General features: G+C 50.5%; 1 protein-coding gene and 1 long non-coding RNA gene across 6 annotated transcripts in view; one reads left to right on the top strand and one right to left on the bottom strand.

Annotated features, from left to right (window-relative positions):
• Positions 1-19584, bottom strand: part of ABCG1 (ATP binding cassette subfamily G member 1) — an 81226-nt gene extending 61642 nt beyond the window's left edge. The window contains exons 1-2 of one of the 5 annotated variants that reach the window (XM_058732090.1): positions 19519-19584; positions 18504-18551 (exon numbers count right to left, since the gene is read on the bottom strand). In XM_058732090.1, the coding sequence (XP_058588073.1) occupies positions 18504-18506 (3 nt within the window). In that variant the 5' untranslated portion in view covers positions 18507-18551; positions 19519-19584. Of the gene's footprint in view, positions 1-6035; positions 6203-18503; positions 18552-19518 lie in introns of those variants that run through there. The other 4 variants (XM_058732088.1, XM_058732089.1, XM_058732091.1 and 1 more) reach the window with 4 other exon arrangements.
• On the top strand, positions 6347-11344 carry LOC131512897 (uncharacterized). The gene is made up of 3 exons (XR_009262369.1): positions 6347-6926; positions 9620-9808; positions 11164-11344. It is a non-coding gene; the product is annotated as an uncharacterized LOC131512897 (long non-coding RNA).
• Positions 19585-20334: the final 750 nt, after the last annotated feature.

The following is a 20334-nucleotide window of genomic DNA, read 5'->3' as shown; positions in this document are numbered from 1 at the left end:
TTTTTTTTTTTTCTCTGTCTATTATACAGACGAGGCAATGGAGACACAGCCAGTCTGAGGAGCTTGCCCTGAGCCCTAGGATCAGGGCAGGGGCACGATGGCTCCTAGGGTCGAATCACCAAAACAACAGGGGTTCCTTGCACTGCAACGCCAGGGGACCTGATCTTTTGTACCTACCCTGGCTTTTAAAGCTTCCATGGGGAGTCAATTGAACTGGTACAGATGTGCCAAGATTCAAAAGTGTTTGTGCGAAGGAAGGAATATCCTCATCTAATGGCTTGGCAACCCCGAACAGATAAATGTGCCGCAGCCACCCCCCAAAACGCAGAAGAACCCTGGGGTGGACAGATATTATGCTCTGCCTTTCCTGGCCGTCTCTCGACCCCAAGGAGAACGTTCCACAGTGCCGAAAGCGTGAGCCTTTGGCAACTGTCCTCCATACCGTTGAGGACAGTCGGCCTGATTGGGAGAGCCCATCGAGAACCATCCTTGATAATTCAGGCCACGGGACTGTGGACACACTGCCACGTTGTCGTTTGTTCTAAAGCAGAACAGCACCACACTGTTCTGTTTCCATTAGGTTTGCTAGGTGTTCCTCTAGAGGCGATAGCTTCTTGATCATTATTGTTTCCAATCAAAACCCCAAAACAAAACCAGAAAGTGGATCGTCGATGAACATGCCTACAAACCCTGGGAATTCTAGCGGCCGGACCAGCTCTCCCCCCACCTACAGGGCCCACTTTAGGGTACGTGACTGCATCATTGAAGAGCTGAAATAATTTCCATCATGGGATTTAAAGGCTCAGAAGTCTTGGAAGGCTTGAAGGTTTTGAATATCTGAAGTACACGTGGGGCGAGGGGAGAGGTGCGCACAAGATTTCTGGTTCCTGTGATGTTTGCAAGTGTTGTTTTGCCATTTGAGTGAAAGACACACACGCACACCCCCCTCCCAGGCATCTCCTACCTCTGAAGAGCTTAACTCACTGAGATCAAAACTTAGCTCACTGACTATAACATTCTGTGGATAAAAATTAAAGTGCAAAGTAAAACTGAGAAAATTAAGCTTGGTTGGCTGCTGGCACCCAGCATGTGAAACGCTTCAAATGCAAACATAAGTCGGTTCATACGTTCCAGACGCAGAGTCCGGGAAGGCTTGACAACGGACTCCTGAGAGCCTTGGCGTGGGGATGTGGCCGTCCCGCTCCCAAGAGGAAGCTGCCGGACCACCTCCGGGCCTGGGTTTGCCCAGTGCCTTCTGTGCCGGGGCCTCTTGAAGGAATAACGGGAGCCCACCCTTGCTCAGCTCGCTCTTGGCTTTGGCCCCTGGGAAAGCATGTGCAAGGCCACTCCGGCACCTACCGCGGGCACCACATGCTATCCCCTTGCCCATCCATCCTGCCCTTTGGGGGGCACATGCTCCAGCTTGACGGCCGGCTTTGACTGCAAATTCTGGCTTTGGAGGATAGAGGAGAGAGCCGTGGGGATGGCCGTGAGCTCCAGGGCCGGTCCCCAAAGCCCATTCTCCACCCCCCACCTGCCACCTTAGTGGAAAGGCTAAATGTCTGCTACCAAACCCACACCCTGGGGGTCCCCGCTCACTGGGTTCAGCTGGCAGCAGGGGGCATCCAGCAGCCCCTCTCCAGCGGTGGCCCCCAGGACCAGCACCCCGGCATTCCAGCTGTCACGGCCCACCCCTACCGCCCTCCTCTCCCCGGCACCCACCACAGGCGTCGCCCTCGAGGAAGTTCCAGGGATGGGTGGTGTCTTTCGTTTTTTGATAAAAACCCACGGGAACGCAGGGGTGACGGCCACCACTCCGCTCACCCGCCGGCTGCCGCGGATACCGAACCCACGTGATGATGAGGGCCTGACTTCCCCTCTAGACTCCAAGGCTACCTGTTCTCTCCCTCCCTCCCCCGCTGGCTCCTTCAGGAATGAGAGCACCAAGCAGAGCTGCGGGGGTCAGCAGTCAGCCAGGCAGACAAGGCCTGTGGCCTCAGCACAGGCTCCCTTCAAGGTTGGGCCCCAGGCAAGAATGCAGGCAATCACAATGCCAGGAGGCAAGAGCTATAATGAGCCCTGTGCAGAGACCCAGAGGGACCTCCAAAGCAGCAGCAGACCCCGGGGTGTGGTGGGGGGCACTCAGCACCAATTTCTTCTGAGGGAATCAAATCTAAACTGAGATCCTCCGGGTGAGGTGGGGGGAGGGTGCTTGATGTTCCCCACAGCAGGTGCAGAGGCTCAGCGGCAGGAGGGAGTGGAACAAGGTGGCGGGGGGGGGGGGGGGGGGGGGGGGGAGGATCTGAGAGAAATTCAGAGGCTGGGCCCCCTTCCAGGTGGTGGGGAGGAGGGAGGGAGGGTAAAATGAAACTAGAGACACAGGGTCTGCAAACCCTGTTAAGGGTTTTGTACTTTATCTACAAGTCCTTTGGGGGCGGGGGGGCACCAAGGGATTTAAAAGGGGGGTAGCAGACCAGAACTGTAATTAAAAACCATCTCCTGCCTCAACGTGCAGATGGGAGGGTGACAGTGGCCTTAACCAGCAAGTGGCCGTGGGGAGGGACACAAGGGGACAAGCCCGGTAAGACAAAGCTGGGTAACTAAACTGATCTGGGAGAGAGGAGAGGGAGAGGGAGAGAGAGAGAGAGAGAGCGCGCGTCAAGCACTCATTATTTAAAGTATTAAATAATAATGCCTCCCGCCTACTAGGTAAGTGATTACAAACAATGGTGACTATTGATTCAGCAATTACAAGTGCCTGTAAACTCCAGACTGCCAGGAGTAGGCCTCTTCCTGTCTCCACCCGAAGGGGGTATTACCATCTCCCACTCCGCCTGGAGTTGGGATCTAAGGCACAGAGACCGCCTTCTGCCCCCGACACCCCACAGTTCATGAGTGGCCAAGTCAGGGTCCAGCCCCCTGTGTTTCCTCTCTGGGCCCCGTTCTCCTGGCCAGTGTCCTTAACGGGGCTCAAAGGTTGCTCAGCTGTCTCGAGGCAAGTTGTAGGTGACCCGGGGTCATCCCAGCCCCTGCCCGTTGTAGGAAAATCCACAAGGAACTGAGGAAACCATACCATCCCGCCCCCGCCAAAAACCAACCGTTACCCACCTTTCTTCCGCGGGTGTCCAATGACCTCGCCCAATTACTAAAATCATGGAATCTTGTATGATGAGAGGCAGTGGCTGTCACTCGGAAATAGACCAGCTCTCTGGAAACACATCCTCAGATGAGAGCGGCCGGCAATGTAGGTTACAGCTAACTTGTCCTCAGCCTCCTGAGCTCATTAAAAATGAAACAAATACATCTTCCCTGCACATTTGTTCCCTTTCATTGTATGTTTCCCTGTCTTCTCCACACATTGCCTCTGACCTCCCCATCTACACACAGTGTGTGCTACATAATACGTGGTAAATAATAACACGTCCATGCGTGGTGTTGAATGCCGAGGAGACCCTGTTTGGATTGTTACTGCCTGCCGTTCATGAGAGTATTTTCTTGGGCGCTCATACCAATTGGCAGGCAAGCATACAGAGATGCGTGTTTAGCTGGGGAGGGTCTCTGACAGTCAGCAACCGCCCCCAGTCCACTGTGAGGCTGGTTCACTCTGTTTACCCGGGAACACACAGTGAGAGCTAGCAACTTCTTCCCGCAGCTCACGGGGAAGGGAGGAAAAGGAGAGGAAGGCGCAGGCGCCAGGCATTGGCACACGCTTCTCTCTCGGTTCTCTCTTCCGCGGGTAGCTGCTGGGCTTGGTCCCCACCTGGAACCGGTGGGCCCTTCACTGGAGGGCAGATCCCTCCCAGGGACGCTGGCCACATCAGAGGACAATGCCGGCCAAGAATCCTCAAGGCCATTGCCCTGGGGAGACTGATCCAAATGTCACACCCTTAACCAAGCAAAAGGCAAGTGCCACTTGCGTGGTCACTCAGGCCGCTGACCTCACCATCACCAAAAGCCACTTCATACGGCTCCAAATACCACCATCCCGTTGGGACCTCGTGCCCGCCCCTCCCAGCCCAGCTCAGGGCTGGGTGCTCTGCTCATCCTCTAAACCAGCTTCTCCAGGTTCACAGCCGGCGCACTCAGTCCCAGGTGGGACCCCAGAGCAGGGGGCAATGAAAGAGCTCAGGATCCTGGGGCTCCCTCAAGTGCTCTTTGTTTATGATTTGGGTAGAATTTTTGTAATTAAAAAAAAAATTACACGATTTTGGGGGGGAGGAAAATGCTTTTCAAACCAAACAATGTTTCCTGAAAAAATGAGCCCAGCCACTAGTGTGTCCATCTGAGTTCAGAACACTGTGGAATTCTGGGTCTGCATCAAACTATAACATAACATTAGAAAATCCTGACATAAAAACATCAATACCTTAAAACGTTTGGATTCATGGTTTTTCCACACGGATAAACCACTTTTGCAGCTTTGAAAGGACTTCAGGAGTTACCCGGCATCTCAAAGATCTGAAACTTTCTTTGCCTACGACTAACAATAAGGATCGCCTTAATTTTCCATTATCCACATAATCTAGGAAACCCAAAGAGATGGGCAAATGTGAAAGGAAGAATTACCAAGTGTTCCCCAAACATTCAATCACATAAAAGCAAATGTGAGAGGGGCTGCCTTTTTTGTGGTTCCATATCCCCTTCCGGGTGAGAAGCCAAGTAATGAAGGCAGGGCACGCCCAGAGAGGGGACCTGGTCAGTGAGTCCCCCTCCCGCCAGCCTCTGCTCCACCAACCTCCTAAACATGTCTGCGGCCCCGTTCTATCGGTTTACACAAAATCATTACATAATGAGCTGGCGCCGCTCGGTATGTGTTCCACAGTAACCTGTTTGGAGCATAGGATGCGGTTGTGAGAGCAGAGAGCATGCGCAGACCGTCAGCTACTTTTTTTTTTTTTTCCTCGGGCTCAAGGCAAGAGGTAACTGTCGGTCAGATCCTGCTGAGCCCTGCTGACTTCAAACACAGGATGCTAAAAATGAAATAAGGCGAGGGGTGGGGGTGCGTGCTGTGCACCGTGGGCTTACAGCCTATGGGGAGTAATTAGCAGGATAGTAAATCCACAGACAGAGGATAGAGAGAGGGATGGAGAGGGAGGGCAAGGTGGGTTGGAAAACGGAATACTTTCTATTTGTACTTTAGGTGACCTGAAATCTAGTCTGTAAGTACCTAACTGCAAGGTCGGTGCGCTAGGCATAAAAATGAAAGGCCCTAGGATGGACGGGTCGATGGCTACTTTGTTGTTTTTTTTTTTTTTTCCTAATGTGAGTTTCTGGAGCTCGTATAAAGGAGCAAAAACAGACTTTGGGCCACCAATGAGAACAGCACTTGCTGACACTGGGTCCAGCGCTGAATCTGCCGGCACCCGGTGGTCCCCCTACGGAGCTGGCACCCTCGGGAACGGGAGATCCGCGTCCCTGTCCCCACCCTGGGCTCTCTCCAGGGTGCAGAGAAGGTGGCCTGCAGGTATCCGGCTCGCCCCTGGGCTGCCTCCGCGGAATCCGCCACCCCCTCCCGAGCACGTCCGGGAGAGGCTGTCCCTGAGGAGCGCGGGGGGCAGCGCAGGCTTTGGCTCTCAGGGAGCAGCCTCCTCTTTTGTTCCCCCAGACCGTGCCAGGCACTCCGGAGGGTGGCGCGGGAAGTGCGGGCTCCCCGCGTCCGGGCCGCGCGCGCGCCGGCAGGGAGGGAGGGACCCCCCCCCTTCCCTCGGGCCCAGGCTGCCACCCAGCTCAGTGCGCTCAGGAACCCAGGCCCCACGCCCCTAGCCAGAGGGGACCCAGACGAGGCCATCTGTGCACTGGTGGGGCTGCCCGGCCGCCTCCCGCACACTCCTGGCCCCTCCGCCTGCCCCGCGTCCCCTGCCGGTGCGGGGAGCATCCCGAGGCGTCAGGTGGCCGGGGCTGGGGGCAATGGGAACCGGGCTTCTCCCCGGGGACTCAGGGGGCGGGTGTCAGGGTGAGGGTGCGGGGCTTTGTGCGTTTCTCGCTCTCCTGGAAAACAGAAGCAAGCCCCGGAGGCGAAGGATGCCCTCACTCACCATGGCGGTGCCGACCGAGAAAGCGGCCATCAGACAGGCCATGCCCCGGGGGCGGCGGGCACGGGCGGCGGCGGCGGCGGCAGCGGCGGCGGGCACGGGCGGCGGGCACGAGGCTGCGCTCGCTCCAGGCTGGGCCGCTGCGCCCCGCGCCGGCTCGGGCTTCTGCTGCCGCTGGGGCTCCGGCCCCGCCCGCCGCGCCGGCCCCGCCCACGCCCCGCCCACGCCCCGCGATTGGCCGGCGCGCGGGGCGGGGCGGGGCCGGCAGGTGCGCGTGCTCTTGTTTTGCTCCTGCGGAGGGCGGCGGGCCCGCCGGCTGAAGTCCGCCGCTCTCCCCGGCGCCCCGCGCCCCCGCCTGGCCGGCATCGCGGTCCCTCCCCAGCTTTTGTCCCTCCCCAGCCCCGGAGCCCCCGGGGTCCGGAAACTCGCGGGGGCTGGGCCGGAGGCCCTGGGCGTCCAACTGACGGCCGGGGTCTCCCTCCAGGACCGCCGCCTCCGAGCCTGCGGGGCTATGTGGATGGGGCCCGAGGGGGCGTCTGGAAGGAGGGTAGAGGGACAGGGCGTCTTTTCTGTTTTCACTGTTGAGCACCTTTCTGCCAGGTCGGAGCGTGAGGACTAGAGAAGAAGAGATGGCCGGTCCACTGCCCTCCGCACTACAGCTCAGTATCTGGGGTGACACCCCCCTCCTCCTCCACACACTGAGACGATGCAAATTCGCATTCCTGGTGCACTGTTGTGGCCAGATGCAGAACTACTCTTTGGTTAACAAGGGGACGCCAGGTGAAGGTGCCCAGGCCTCTGTCCTCGCCCCCGCCCATCGGCCGCACCCCAATAAAAAAAAAGACACGGCTTGTTGCCGGCGCCTGGCTCAGTACGGCCCACAGCTGTGTTCAGGTAACTGCGTACGGAATGGTACTCCAGGCACCCTCTCATTTGGCCCCAGACTGGAATATCAGATGGCCTGGCGTCTGCTAAAGCCCTTATTATATATAAGTGGGTCCATTTCCTGGTAACCATGGTGACAAGACATTCTTACTCCCAGTCTCGGAGGCTAATGCTTTTGTTCAGCGGTTTGCATGTTGGGTCCGCAGGTAGGAACGCATTTTTTCTCACCCCAGCACACCTGGCTCACCCGTCCCCCCACACCTCAAAGGAGCCAAGTCCCCATCTTTCTCCTCACCTAGAAAGAAGTCAGGGCTTCTCCTGCCAGGCAGGTGGACTTCACACCCAGGGGTCTGACGACCATGGCCGAATTCTCCTCTCAGATCAAAGGAGGAAAGGGCGTTACAATATACGAGTTCAAGGGGAGTGTGGCCCTGCTTTTGTCCGAATAGTTTCGCTTGAAGGTGGACGCATTACCTCGATTCTACCTTTGGCCAAGACGAAGGAATCCTGACCACGGTATTTTCAGGGGCCACTGTGCACGGCGGGCCCAGCAGGCTGTGTGGTGCCTTAAACGTAGTGAACGGGGAAGCCAAAAAACTCCAAGTGTTCTGGAAAGAGGATTCAAATGCAGAAGCCTCCTGGGGAGAGATGAGGCCAAAAGGCAGAGGCAAAGGGGCCTGGCTTCTGGGGCCCAGGGTGGCTGACCAGCCCTGCAGCCCAGCACCTGCTCTGGGGCAGATGGGATTTCTCCTGGAACATGCCTGGACACTGCCCCGCTCTGTGGTCAGGGCAAGTAATGTGACATTGTGGTCCCGTTGTGCTGGCCTCCATTCTCTGTCCAGTATCCATTCTCCTCACTCCCAGGGACATGTCCGGAATTTCCTTCTGGAAACCTCCCCCCTCCCCCCCCAGTTCTGTGTTATGCAATTTATAGCACTGGTTGGTGAGGAACTAGAGATGTAAGGCGATGCTTGCTGGGCTTCAGGGGATGGCCGAGGGGACAGCATGTAGGAGCTGAGTATGAAGCCAGGGAGGGAGGACAGCGGGAAAGCGGGGCCTTGTTGGCGTGACTCGAGCTGCCGGCTTTCCCATTGCAGGTGCTCAAAGAGTACTCCCTTCTACATCTGCACACTGGGTAATTAGACTCTCAGCCACACGGGAACTAGGGCATGTTGAGCACTTCCCACCATGCATGGCCCCTGGCAAGCAATCCAATCCCAATCCTCTGGTGCCAAAGCAGGGAATATGCACACAGCAGACTAAGTCAGATCTGTGATGTTTGTCTCAGGACTCTAGGTTGTAAGTAACAGAAACTCAACCCCAACTGGGTTATGTTAAAGGTAATGCGTTGTCCTAGGTTCTTGATCTCTAGGTTTTTCCATGCCTCCACCATCCCTCTGCTGACCTCCCCCCCCCCACCGCCCACCCCCAGCAACGCTGTCTCTGCCCAGCCCACCCAGCAGCTTCAGGCTTGCACGTGCCAAACATCGATTAGCCCGGTCAAACAGGCCACAGGGGAGAGCAGGGGAACCGTGCAGAAAGGTTAGGACACGGGTGCTTCACCGAGGCCATTTTGGAGCACTCTGAGCGGACGTGCGTGTGCCACGCAGGCAAACACAAGAGAAGCTCGTCACAAGACTGTCCAGTCCAGAGCCCAAACCCAATAGGAATTTCTGCTAAGACACCACTGACAGGCGGGCCGGGCCGAGCTTGAAAACTTCCCGTGGAGAGGCACTCACCCATCATGCGGCCCTTGCGACACTAAGTAGCTGTCATTGCCAGCAATGTCATTGCCAACATGTGCCCAACTGGACTCCCAGTCACCCTGGGTGATCTGTGATCCACGGTCACAGAGCCAGCCCTCCTCCCCACGGTAGGCCCTGAGTTGTTCGATCAAGGCCCTGTATTTCTCTCCAGGCCTTTGCCTAGAGACGGAAAGTCCCTGAGCCCCCCATCGTTGCTTCTTGGACCATGCCCCTTCTTCCTGCTTACCTTCCCCTGTGCGGGTTCCATTTACCCAGTGTCCCTCGTGAAGCTTGGGGTAAACCACTGACTGCCTATTCAAGGTACTCCCTCCTTTCACTGGGAAGCCAGTGTTCCCAGGCTCCACTCAGACCACCAATAAGGACAAGCTTCCCCGGGGCAGAACCAGCTCCCTGATACCCTGGGCACACGCAGGCCAGTGGACTCAATCACCAGGGACTGAATTCACTTTCTTTATAATTACGTACTCACAGTTGCCTAGTTGGCCTGTTATCCCCCAAATTCCACTTTAAAGGCTGTCCGATTTATCTCTGCAAGATGGCCAGCCACTAAGGCTGGGAGATGGGGGGGGGCACCCTGAGGACTTGGCCTTGGGTGCAAGTGTTCTGCCCTTGGTGTCCAGTGAAGGGAGGGATGGTTGGTCAGACATCCAGACGGGCTCATAACGGGCCTGCGGACTGACACAGGTGAACGTCTGCAGGGAGCCGGCCGCAAGGGGTGAGGCTGGCTTAGCCTCTTGGACTGCCCCACCCCTGCAGGTCCCCAACACAAGATCCCTCCAGAGCAATCTTTGGGGACATCCCATGGCTTCCCAGCCTCCCCACTCCCAGCTGGCGAGGAAGACATCTAATGAACATATTCTCTATTAAAACGGTCTTCTTCATATTTTGGCAATTTGGTTTCCAGCAATTTTGACCTTGAACCTTCTTTGCTTACAGGGTGGCTGGCTCTGAACTGATCTAAGCGGACTCTATCGGCTGCTTTTCTTCTGCTCAACAACAGAGCTACACCAACCTCAACTTCGTTTTCCAGAACCTACGACTTTAGCCCCACCCCCTGCCCCGCCTTAGCGGACACTCAGAGATTGCCTGCTCTGCCCAGAGCTGATCTCCACATTGGAACACAGGGTACAAAACAGAGAAAACCCTGCCCTATAGTGTAGTCAGGCGGTAGTCACGGTGGAAAGTTGAAGTTCTTATCCAGATTGGGTATGTTTGTAACTTCTCCCGTGAACTCACCATACTTCAGGGATCCTTCTTTACCTGAGCTGCGCACTTGCTGTGTGGTTTAAGGGAGAGGCAGAGTGGGGTGCACGGGCCTCCCGGCATCCCCTCCGGGGTGGAAAAGTGCCTGTCCTGCCCATCTTCCAGCATAAGAACATCTCCCTCATTTCACACACCACCATTTCATGGAGGAAAACACAAAACCACACGGGTCTCCCTGCCCAGTCTCCAGCGCCCCTTCCACTACACCTGTCTCTGCACAGTGACAACGTGGAGGCTAATGGGACTTCTTTCCCCAAAGCCTCAAGGAAAGTGGGTTTAGGAGGGGACGGTGGAGAGAGGTGTTTGCTAGCTTTGCTTTCTACCACCCAGAGCTCTGACTCTGAAGGTGAACGTTTTCAGACAAGTAAAAGCAAATATGGTGTCATAATAGCCAGCAGGAAAGGGGCTTGTCACTCCTCCTGGACTCCTGGCTCATGGTGGGGGGGGGGGGAAACGTGGTGGGGACCCCTGGGCTGGGCCAGCGGGGTAAATCCCACCCCTGCTGTATCCCAGACCTACGACCTCGCAGCAGGTGCTAGAGACCTACCTGGGGTCGTGGCCCATGCCCTGTTGGCTTTTCTGATCCTTTCTCTGCCATGTTAGCAGAGAATTAGGGCCATTGGGCCTTTTCTGTCTCTGTTTACATGAAAGCCAATGCCTCCACTTTAAAATAGGAAGAGAGAGAAAGAGGGAAAGAGAGAGAAGGCGGGAGGGGTGGGGAGGGAAGGAAGACACAGAATATTAAGAGGTTAAAGCAGGTGCAAAGGAAAACCATGTCCCAGCCCTTGTGGGCAGAGATGGGAAATAGCGGAAGACACATACGGGGTGTCAGGGAGGGCAGCCTAGGCTGGACCTGCGTAGCAAACTCTCTATAAGCTGCTTCATTCTAAAGAAACATTGTTTTCGTCTCCATGGTTTGCTGGGTTCCTGTTTTGCTGGCCCTCCCGCCTCTTGCCACGTTCCGTCTCCAGTCCCGCATGGCACCCTCTGGCCCAGTCCCCCAGGGGGCCTCTGTCTCCTCACCCTGCTGGGAGGTGGGGGCAGAAGAGGGGCTGCAGGTGCACGCAGGGTGGAGGGAGGGAGAGGGGGCGCGCCAGAAGATGGGAAGATGAGGTCCATGAGGGATGCTTGCAGGAAAAGAAAAATGCAGGTAAATATTCACAAACTAAATTAGGAAGTAGTAAGTGTTGCAGATTATTCCTGTTTTCCTCCATTAGCACAGAATAGAGAGTGGCAGGAAAGTTCTAGGAAAACAATCTCCACAAATGAAGAAAGAGAAAATAACATCTGGCGATGAAATGACCTCCAAAGCTGAAGATCAGGGGGGAAGTCTCAGAGACAGACACAGGAAAACTCCTGGAGGCCTCCTCCCACACATAAATAAAAACCTTCCACTGAGCCCTTTCGAGCTTTCCAGTTGGGAAATAACCAAACCCATAGGGTGCACCCCACTTTTCCTCTGTGGAGCTGCCCTCCCTCTATCAATCCTAGAACGCAACCCCCACCGGGAACCAGTCGGAACGTTCCAACCCTCGGGCCACTGCATTTTTTCTGGAGAGGACTTGCAAGCCCCATGGAGCCATCAGAGTTGTCCCGGGGACTCGCCAGGGCCCTGAGAAGAGAGTTGACCTCCCCATGTGGCGGCCATCTTCCCTGCCTGCACGGCAGGACCCGCTGGGCACCTTGAACAGGTCCGTGCCTCTTGGCACCTCCCTGACCGCAGCTGTGAAGAGAGTGACAGCTGTGTCCACCTCATAGGATCATTTGGGAGGATTAAATGAGTCAAATTTTTGATAATCACGTCTGACTCATAGTGTGTGTCTTATAAATAAATGTTGGTCATCCTCATTAAGAGACCCAGCACTTTCCCTCTGACCTTGAACTAGTACGAATTAGGTTTCAGTCATTTGAAGCCTGAAAATCCTGATTAGGACACACAGTCTGTTAAAAGTCAGGGCCCCTAAGCCAGTCTATGGAGGAGATCTCACAACGAGTTTATAGGTCAACCTCATAACCCTTTATTGCCTTAGCCTCTGTTCACCTAGGCACGTGCCTTATCTCCCCCAGGAGGTCATAAATCCCAATGCTTCTGGAATGTTTCTTTGTCTCCAAAATCATGCTGGCATCTAGCCAGAGTAGGTGCTTGATAAAAATCATGAGTTATGTTGAACAACCTCTAATGTTTTGGAAGGTGCTCTAACAGGCATTGTCCCATGTGACACTCAGGACGTCCCCTCAAGGTAAGAAGGCGGATGCCCTCACTGGAACACACTAGGATCTGACACTCCAGCCCCAAGTACAGGGCAGACCACATTTTGTTTTTCTCAGCAGTCAAATAATCTGCCCCTGGTCCCTGGAAGGCAAGGCCTCCATACTGTGTCAGCTCTGGTACAGACCTACTCTCCTTGCTCCAAAGACCACAGGTGGAGTCCAGTGTGCTCTTTGCCCTGAAGTCCTCTTGCCTCCCCGAGACACCGGAGCTCTCCTGTGATCCGCAAACCCCACCTGTCCCCTCCCCAGCCAGGGGATGTTTTTCCTGAGCCGCCTCCCTCTCTCCTCCACTCACCCGCCCCCCCCCCCCCCAACTCCCCAGGAAGACCTGGGCAATCACCTACTTGAACCTGGGCTTTTGGAAGCAAAAATTTGGTTGGGGAGATTATTTTCTGCATGGCTGGAAACTTCTGGGCAGGCCCCTGCAACTCACAAGTCCCCAAGGCAAGAGAGAAACAATTTAATTAAAAAGATTTGGCTACTTTTTAAGGGAAGGGAGGGGAAAATAGCTAAAGCAAGGAAATCAGCTTCCGAAATTATCTCAGTAAATGATCCTGCCTTGGAAACACGGTGATGCGGGTTCCCTGAGGTTTGGAAACCCCGGGTCTCCGGACTCTTGCTGAGTACTCTTCGCACTTGAGCACCACACCTCTTTCAAACAGGGAGAGAGATCAGAAGAAGTGCGTGTTCACGGGGCGCCTGGGTGGCTCAGTCGGTTAAGCGTCCGACTTCGGCTCAGGTCACGATCTCGCGGTCCGTGAGTTCGAGCCCCGCGTCAGGCTCTGGGTTGATGGCTCAGAGCCTGGAGCCTGTTTCCGATTCTGTGTCTCCCTCTCTCTCTGCCCCCTCCCCCGTTCATGCTCTGTCTCTCTCTGTCTCAAAATTAAATAAACGTTAAAAAAAATTTAAAAAAAAAAAAAAAAAAAAAAGAAGTGCGTGTTCGATGTGTTAAAAATCACAGGCATGCTAGTGGGGGTGGGGATGGGGCAGATGTGCTTTTCTCTATTCCCCCCACCGAAGCACGGCTAAAAACTCTGGACATTATACAAAACAAATGTGAGGAGACCATGGCCCAAGGACCTTGGGGGACCCAAGGAAGGCAGCTATGCTCACCACTATACCACCAATGCACACCTTAGGGGACGCAAGGAACCACACTGGCTGAGGTCCCCGGGTTTTCTTTGTGACTCATATATCCCAAACACTCATTTGAAGAAACCAACAACCTGGAAATGCTAATGGGCACAAACAAGCAAAAAAAAAAAAAAAAAAAAAAAAAAAAAAAAAAAAGCCCCCCACCCCAAACAGCCAAAAGAACAGAAAAGGGGCACCCTAGAAATATAGACGTTTTTTCGGCAATTACTGCTCTACTCCAGTCAAACACCACATGATAAAGTGTGGCCCCATCCCACCTACACCAATAAAGATGAGTGGCGAGCCTAATTTCCACCCTCCTCAGGCCATAATGGAGCACCAGAACCTGTCCCCATCCCTGGTCAACATGGTGGCAGAGAAGACCATAAACGGAGGCTGGAATCCGTCCGCACCAGGCAGTAATGAGGAGCCTCCCCTTTCCTCACTGGGACGGTGGCAGAGGAGATCCAGTAGAGTCAGGACCTTCACCACCGCCCAGTGTCAACAGGAACTCTACAATCTCCCCCAACCATGGTGCCAGTGGAGATCAGGTGGGGAGCATAATGAGGTCCCCTATCTCTCCCAGCCGGGGAGGTATGGGTGGAAGCCAAGAGGGGATCCAAACTCCAATCCTTCCCAGCAGTAATGAGGAGCTCCTCCCTTGGAGGTCAACAAAGACTGAGCAGAAAACCTGGACTTCTACCCTCATCTGGCAGTAACGAGGCAGTGCCCTCCCACTTCTCCTACCTTCGTGATATCAGAGGAAGCTAACTGAAACAGAAAGCTTAAATAAGATCTAAAGTTTCATTACATAATATCAAAAATATTTAGGTTTCCATCAAAAATCTCATTATCCAAGAACCAAGAAAATCACAATTCAAATGAAAAAAAGCAGTCACTGGATGCTAACATCAAGATGACAAAAAATGCCATGATTACCTCACAAAATTTAAAAGCAACCTTCATCAAAATGCTTCAGTTAACAATTGTGACAACACTTGAAACAAATGAAGACAGAAAGTCTCAGCAAAGAAATAGAAGATATAAAGAAAATGAAATGGAAATTTTAGAACTGAAAAATACGATACCTAAAATGGAAAACTCAGCAGATGGGCCCAACAGCAGAATGGAGAGGAGAAAGGAAAGAATCAACAAACTGGACAATAGAATGACAGGAATTATCCAGTCTGGACAACAGGGAGAAAATGGACTACTATACATGAGCAGAGGCTGAGGGCTCTATGGGACCCTAACAGAAGATCTAACAGAATACCTATAGTCTCAGAAGGGTGTTTGGAGGTTGGAAATACTCAAAGAAATAATGGCTAAAAACTTCCAGATTTGGCAAAAGACAGAAACCTCCAGATTCAAAAGATTCAAGAAGTTAAGTAATTCCAAATAGGATAAATCCAAATAAATCTACAATAAGACATGCCATAGTCAAACTTCTGATACTGAAGACAGTGAGGGAGACATGACATCTTACCTGGAAAGAAAAAGCAATTCAAATTACAGCAGATTTCTTACTGAAAACAACAGTGGTTGGAAAGAATTGGCACAACATTTTTCACTCGCGGAAAGAAAAGAACTATCAACCTAGACTCTTATATCCAGAAAAAAAATCCAGGAGTGAAAGGGAAATCAAGACAAATTTAAGAAAATGTGTTACAAGTACACATACCCTAAAAAAATGGCTGAAGGAAATTCTCCAAAACATAGAGAAAATGGTAAAAGAAGGAAGTTTTGTACATCCAAAAAGAGAAAGAACACTTTAAGTAAAAATATGAGTAAACAAAATAAACTTTTCCTTTCACTCTTGAGTTTTTCAAATTGCATTTGATGGTTAAAGCAAAAGTTGTAATATTGTTTGATGTGCTTCTACATGTGTGTAAAGTAAATATTTAAGACAATTACATTATAAACAAAGGAGGGTGAGGAGGTATAAGGGGAGACAAGATCTCTACATGACAACTCCAACTTATAAAACCATGACACTAAAAGACTGATGTCATGTAATGTAACACCTAGAGAAACCACTAAAAAAGTAATACAAAGAGATGCTTTCAAAACACAGAGAAGTCAGAAAGCAATTCTAAACAAAAAATGTTCAAGTGACTCCTAGGAAGGCAGAAAAAAGAAAACAGGAAAACGAAAAACATAGAACATGGAAAATAAAAAATAAAATACATACTTAAGCCCAACATGTCAATACTTACATTACATGTCAATACTTACAGGGGCACCTGGGTGGCTCAGTCAGTTAAGCCTCTGACTTTAGCTCAAGTCATGATCTCGCGCTTTGTGAGTTCGAGCCTGCTTCAGATTCTGTGTCTCTCTCTGTCTCTGCCCCTTCCCTGCTGGCTCTCTGTTTCTGTCTCTCTCAAAATAAACATTAAAAAAACCTTTAAGTGTAAATTCCCCAAACAACAGAACTACAAGCTATGTGAAGCAAAATCTGATAGAACTGAATGAAGAAATAGATAAATTCACAATTACAGCCAGAGACGTAATCGCCTCTCTCAACAACCACTAGAACAACTAGACAGAAAAATCAGCGAGGTTACAGAACTCAGTAGCACCCCTGAGCGACAGGATCCAATCAGTATTTATAGAACGCTCCAGCCAACAATGGGAGAATGCACATTCTTCTCAAATGTTCATGGAACATTTGACCAACATAGATCTTATCCTTATAAAACAAACCTCAACACATTCAAAAGAACTGAAATTATGCAGAGGGTGTTCTCTGACCCAAATGGAATCAAACTAGAAATCAATAATAAAAAGATGATAGGAAAATCTCCAACACTTGGAATCGAAACAGTTCACTTCTAAATAATCCATGAGTCTAAGAGGGGATCCCAAGGGCAAATGAAATACAGTCAACTGAATTAAAATGAAAGTACCTGTATCAAAGTACACATGTGAGGACTACATCAGTGTGGAGTGGAAATGTGTAGTGCTAAAAGCATATTTTAAAGTTAAAATTTCCTCATTAAAAATGAAGAAAAATCTCAAATCCATAATATAAACTCTTACCTCAAGAATGTAGAAAAAGAAGAGAAAAATAAACCAAAATATAGGAAATCATAAAGATATGAGCAGAAATCAATGAAATTAAAAATGGATGAATAAAGAAAATCAATGAAACACGATCATTTAGAAATGATCCGTAAAACTGAAAAACCTCCAGCAAGACTGACAAAGAAGAAACACAGAAGACACAAATTACCAATATTAAAGACAAGGCAGGGGACATCAATACAGATCCTACAGACATCTGGAAGACCGTAAGGCAACAATACAGACAACTCTGCACAATAAATTTGACAATTTAGATGCAATGAATGAATTCCTCAAAAAAGACATAGGTTATTTGAATAGCCCTATAACTATTTAGGAAATTGAACTCATCATTTTAAAACTCAAAAAGAGGAAGGAAGGAGGTAAGGAAGGAAGGAAGGAAGGAAGGAAGGAAGGAAGAAAGAAAGAAGGAACTCTCCAGGCCCAGACAGCTTCCCTGGAGAGTTCTACCAAATGTTTGAAGAATTCACACCAATTCTATACAATCTCCTCCAGAAATAGAAAAGAAGGGAACTCTTCCCAACTCATTTTATTTAACTAGTATTACCCTCGTATCAGTGAAGTATTAAAAAAGGAAAAACTACAGACCAAAATCCCTCATAAATATAGACGCAAAAACCATTAACAAAATATTAGCGAACAATTCGACAATATACATTTAAAATGATACACTATGTCCAAGTGGGGTTTATCCCAAGCATGCAACTCTGGTTCAATATGTGAACACCATATTGTAGTACACCATATTAACAGACTAAAGAAGAAAAATCATACAATCGTGCCAGTTGATGTGGAAAAAGCCCTTGACAAAGTTGAACACCTATTCATGGCTTTAAAAAAAGCACTCAGAAAAATAGAAATAGAAGGCCATCGCCTCAGCTTCTAGCAATTGCACTCCTGGACATTTGTCCCAGAGAATGAAAACTTACATTCCCACAAAAATTAGCAAGAAATGTTTACACAGTTCTATCTGTAATAGCCAAAACCTACAAACAACCCAGATGTCTGTCAATAGGTAGATAGTTAAACTGTCGCCCGTCTGTAATATGGATCGCTACTCAGCGATAAAAACCAAAGAACTATTCAATACCCAACAACCTGGATGGATCTCTGGAGAATTCTCCTGGAAAAGGCCAGTCCTAAGAGGTTATACATTGTATAATTCCATTTATGTGCCATTCTTGAAATGGCAAAATTACACAAATGGGGAACAGGTTTGTGGTTGTCAAGAGTTAGGGAGGGGATTGAGTGGAAAGAAAGAGAATGGAGCTATAGAAGGGGGGGGGATGAGGGACCCTTGTGTGGATGGCATTCTGTATCTGGACTCTATCAGTGTCAGTATCCGGGATGTGACGTTGTACTGCAATTTTGCAAGATGTTACCATGGAGGGAGCTAGGTAAAGGGCACATAGGGTCTCTCTTTGTTCTTTCTTACAACTCCATGGGAGCCTGCAATTAACTCAAAATTCAAAGACTGATTTTTTTTTTTTTAAGTCACAGGACAGTCCTGAGTGAGGCCACTCCAGATGAGGTGGCCTTAGACCACCCTGTGGCAGAAAATAGACGTCGCATGGAGCATGGGGAGGGAGGAAGTAGGAGGTAGAGTTTTAGGGATGAATAGGGAGAGGACACGGAACCAGAGAGCACTAGGTCACTCAGGACCACACGGTGGGCTGCTGGGCAACGAAGCATTTATGACCGTTCTTTGTCAACTGTGAAGGTGAGAAGGTGAGGAGGGATGGGACAGTGTTCTTCCTCCCTACTAGAAATTATGTGTGTGCGTGCACAGGCACCCAGGCACCTGCAGGGACAGTGATGGATAGGATGCGGGCCCCATCGTTAGCCATCTGTGGTGCTGAGCCGGTCCTAACGTCTCAAAGCCTCAGTCTTCATCAGCAAAATGGGAATATCAAGAGCACCACCGTGGCAGTTGGATAAGATGGGGTAGTTACAGTGCCTGGGAGCTGAGAAGAGGGAAGAGTGGGTAGCTCGTGTGCCTCTGATATTGCCTTCCAGGTCCTCAGACCATGACCTTCTCCCACCCTCCCCCACTGTTGTCATTACTCACCATCCTCCCAAATGGCTTACTCTTCTCTTCTTCCTGTGATGAACAGTTCTGTGTGGGAAAAATGGGTGCATAAATGTACAAAGGAACTCCTAGCTCAGAGTGACATTTCAATATCAAATGTTAAGGCGTCAGTATGGTAGTCAAAGGTTAAAACTTCTAGTTATAAGATAAGTAAGTCCTGGAGGATGTAACGTACGTAGGGCACGGTGAACATTACCGTATTGTGTCTTTGAGAACCGCTAAGAGAATAAATCTGAAATTTTTTTTAACGTTTATTCATTTTTGAAAGACAGAGAGACACAGCACAAGCAGGGGTGGTGCAGAGAGAGAGGGAGACACAGAATCCCAAGCAGGCTCCAGGCTCCGAGCTGTCGACACAGAGCCCGACGCGGGGCTCGAACACACGAACCGGGAGATCATGACCTGAGCCGAAGTCGGACGCTTAACCGACGGAACCACCCAGGCGCCCCACTAAGAGAATAAATCTTAAAAGTTCTCCTCACAGGAAAAAAACTCGTAACTATGCGAGGTGATGGGTGTCAGCTACGCTTATTGTGGTGATTCTTTGGAGATACAAACATTATCAAATCGTTACATGGCACACTTTGGACTAGTACCATATTACCTGTCGATTCATTCTCAATAAAACTGGAAAAAAATTAAGGCATCTTACTTTTCCTTGACAGGCAACTCATCCACATTTACGGACTGGTCGTGTTTCCCTCACTGGTCTGTGGGCTCGGAGGACAGAGAGGCTCTGGCCCATTCTCACTGAGCCCCAACATCCAGCAGATGCCTGCCTCCTACATGGCTGTCCAGTATTTGCCGGCTGACTGATCTCAGTCACAGGCACTTCACGTCACAGCTTACATTATAAATTTTTGTCGGTGCCCGTGCTAACACACACGACATCGTTTCTTTGATCTACAACTGGCTACATTTACTGTATACATTTATATTAAAATTTTTTTTTTTTTTTTTTTTTTTACTAAAAAGCCCCTTGTCAGCGACTTACCCACAAGCTTAGATGTAAACACTTCCCAGGGAGCCCTTCTGCTGCAAAACAGACCCCTCTGCACGCAACGTATTTATTTTGCCATTAAGAAAGGGAAGTAACGTCTGCCTTATGCAGGCCAGGATTTCAATTTTCATCACTGCAGACATGTGAAAACCCCCAAACCAGAAGCCACGATTTCAGTTTCTGTTCTGTGTCCATACAAAACGAATTGTTTTAAAATGGGCATAATGCAATCACATGCATAATAATATTACCAGTGCAATGGTTCCTGCAGCAAACAGGAAGCATGAGAGGTTACTAAGGGTCGGTCTGCTCCCTCTGGGGTTACTGTCACAAAATAGCACCTGTCTGCCCACAGACTGGCCGAGTGCCCGTCTACGGGTAGCTTCCCGCTTTTGGTCAGATGATAGATTTCACTTTTTGGAGTGCTGTGAAATTTATTTTTTTAATGACACACGTTTAAAACAATTAACAGCAAAGACTACAGTTCATCAGGGCCTTGAGGGTAATAGTCAAGGATAAAGGGAGCATCTCCTAGTGGAAGGTCTAGAATAACTTACATAACATCATATCATGATAACTCTGGTCAATGATCGTCGCTGCAAAGTGGGGACAAAGTGAGCTAGTGAAGCTTCTGAGAGCTCAGGGCTTTAGGGGAGAGCAGCCATCACCTAATAGCAAAAACTGATAACCTTAGAGGCCATGGTGGTTTCGAGAATAGTGCTTTGAACTTTACAGCTGCTAATTCACTTAATCCTCATCACAACTGCGTGGGCCAGACACTATTACTATCCACAGTGGGGAAGTAAGGCA

The sequence above is a fragment of the Neofelis nebulosa genome, chromosome 5 (genome assembly GCF_028018385.1).
Source record: "Neofelis nebulosa isolate mNeoNeb1 chromosome 5, mNeoNeb1.pri, whole genome shotgun sequence".
Lineage (NCBI taxonomy): Eukaryota > Metazoa > Chordata > Mammalia > Carnivora > Felidae > Neofelis > Neofelis nebulosa.
Note: the sequence above shows the minus strand (reverse complement) of the source record. Positions and strands in the feature narration are given on the sequence as shown.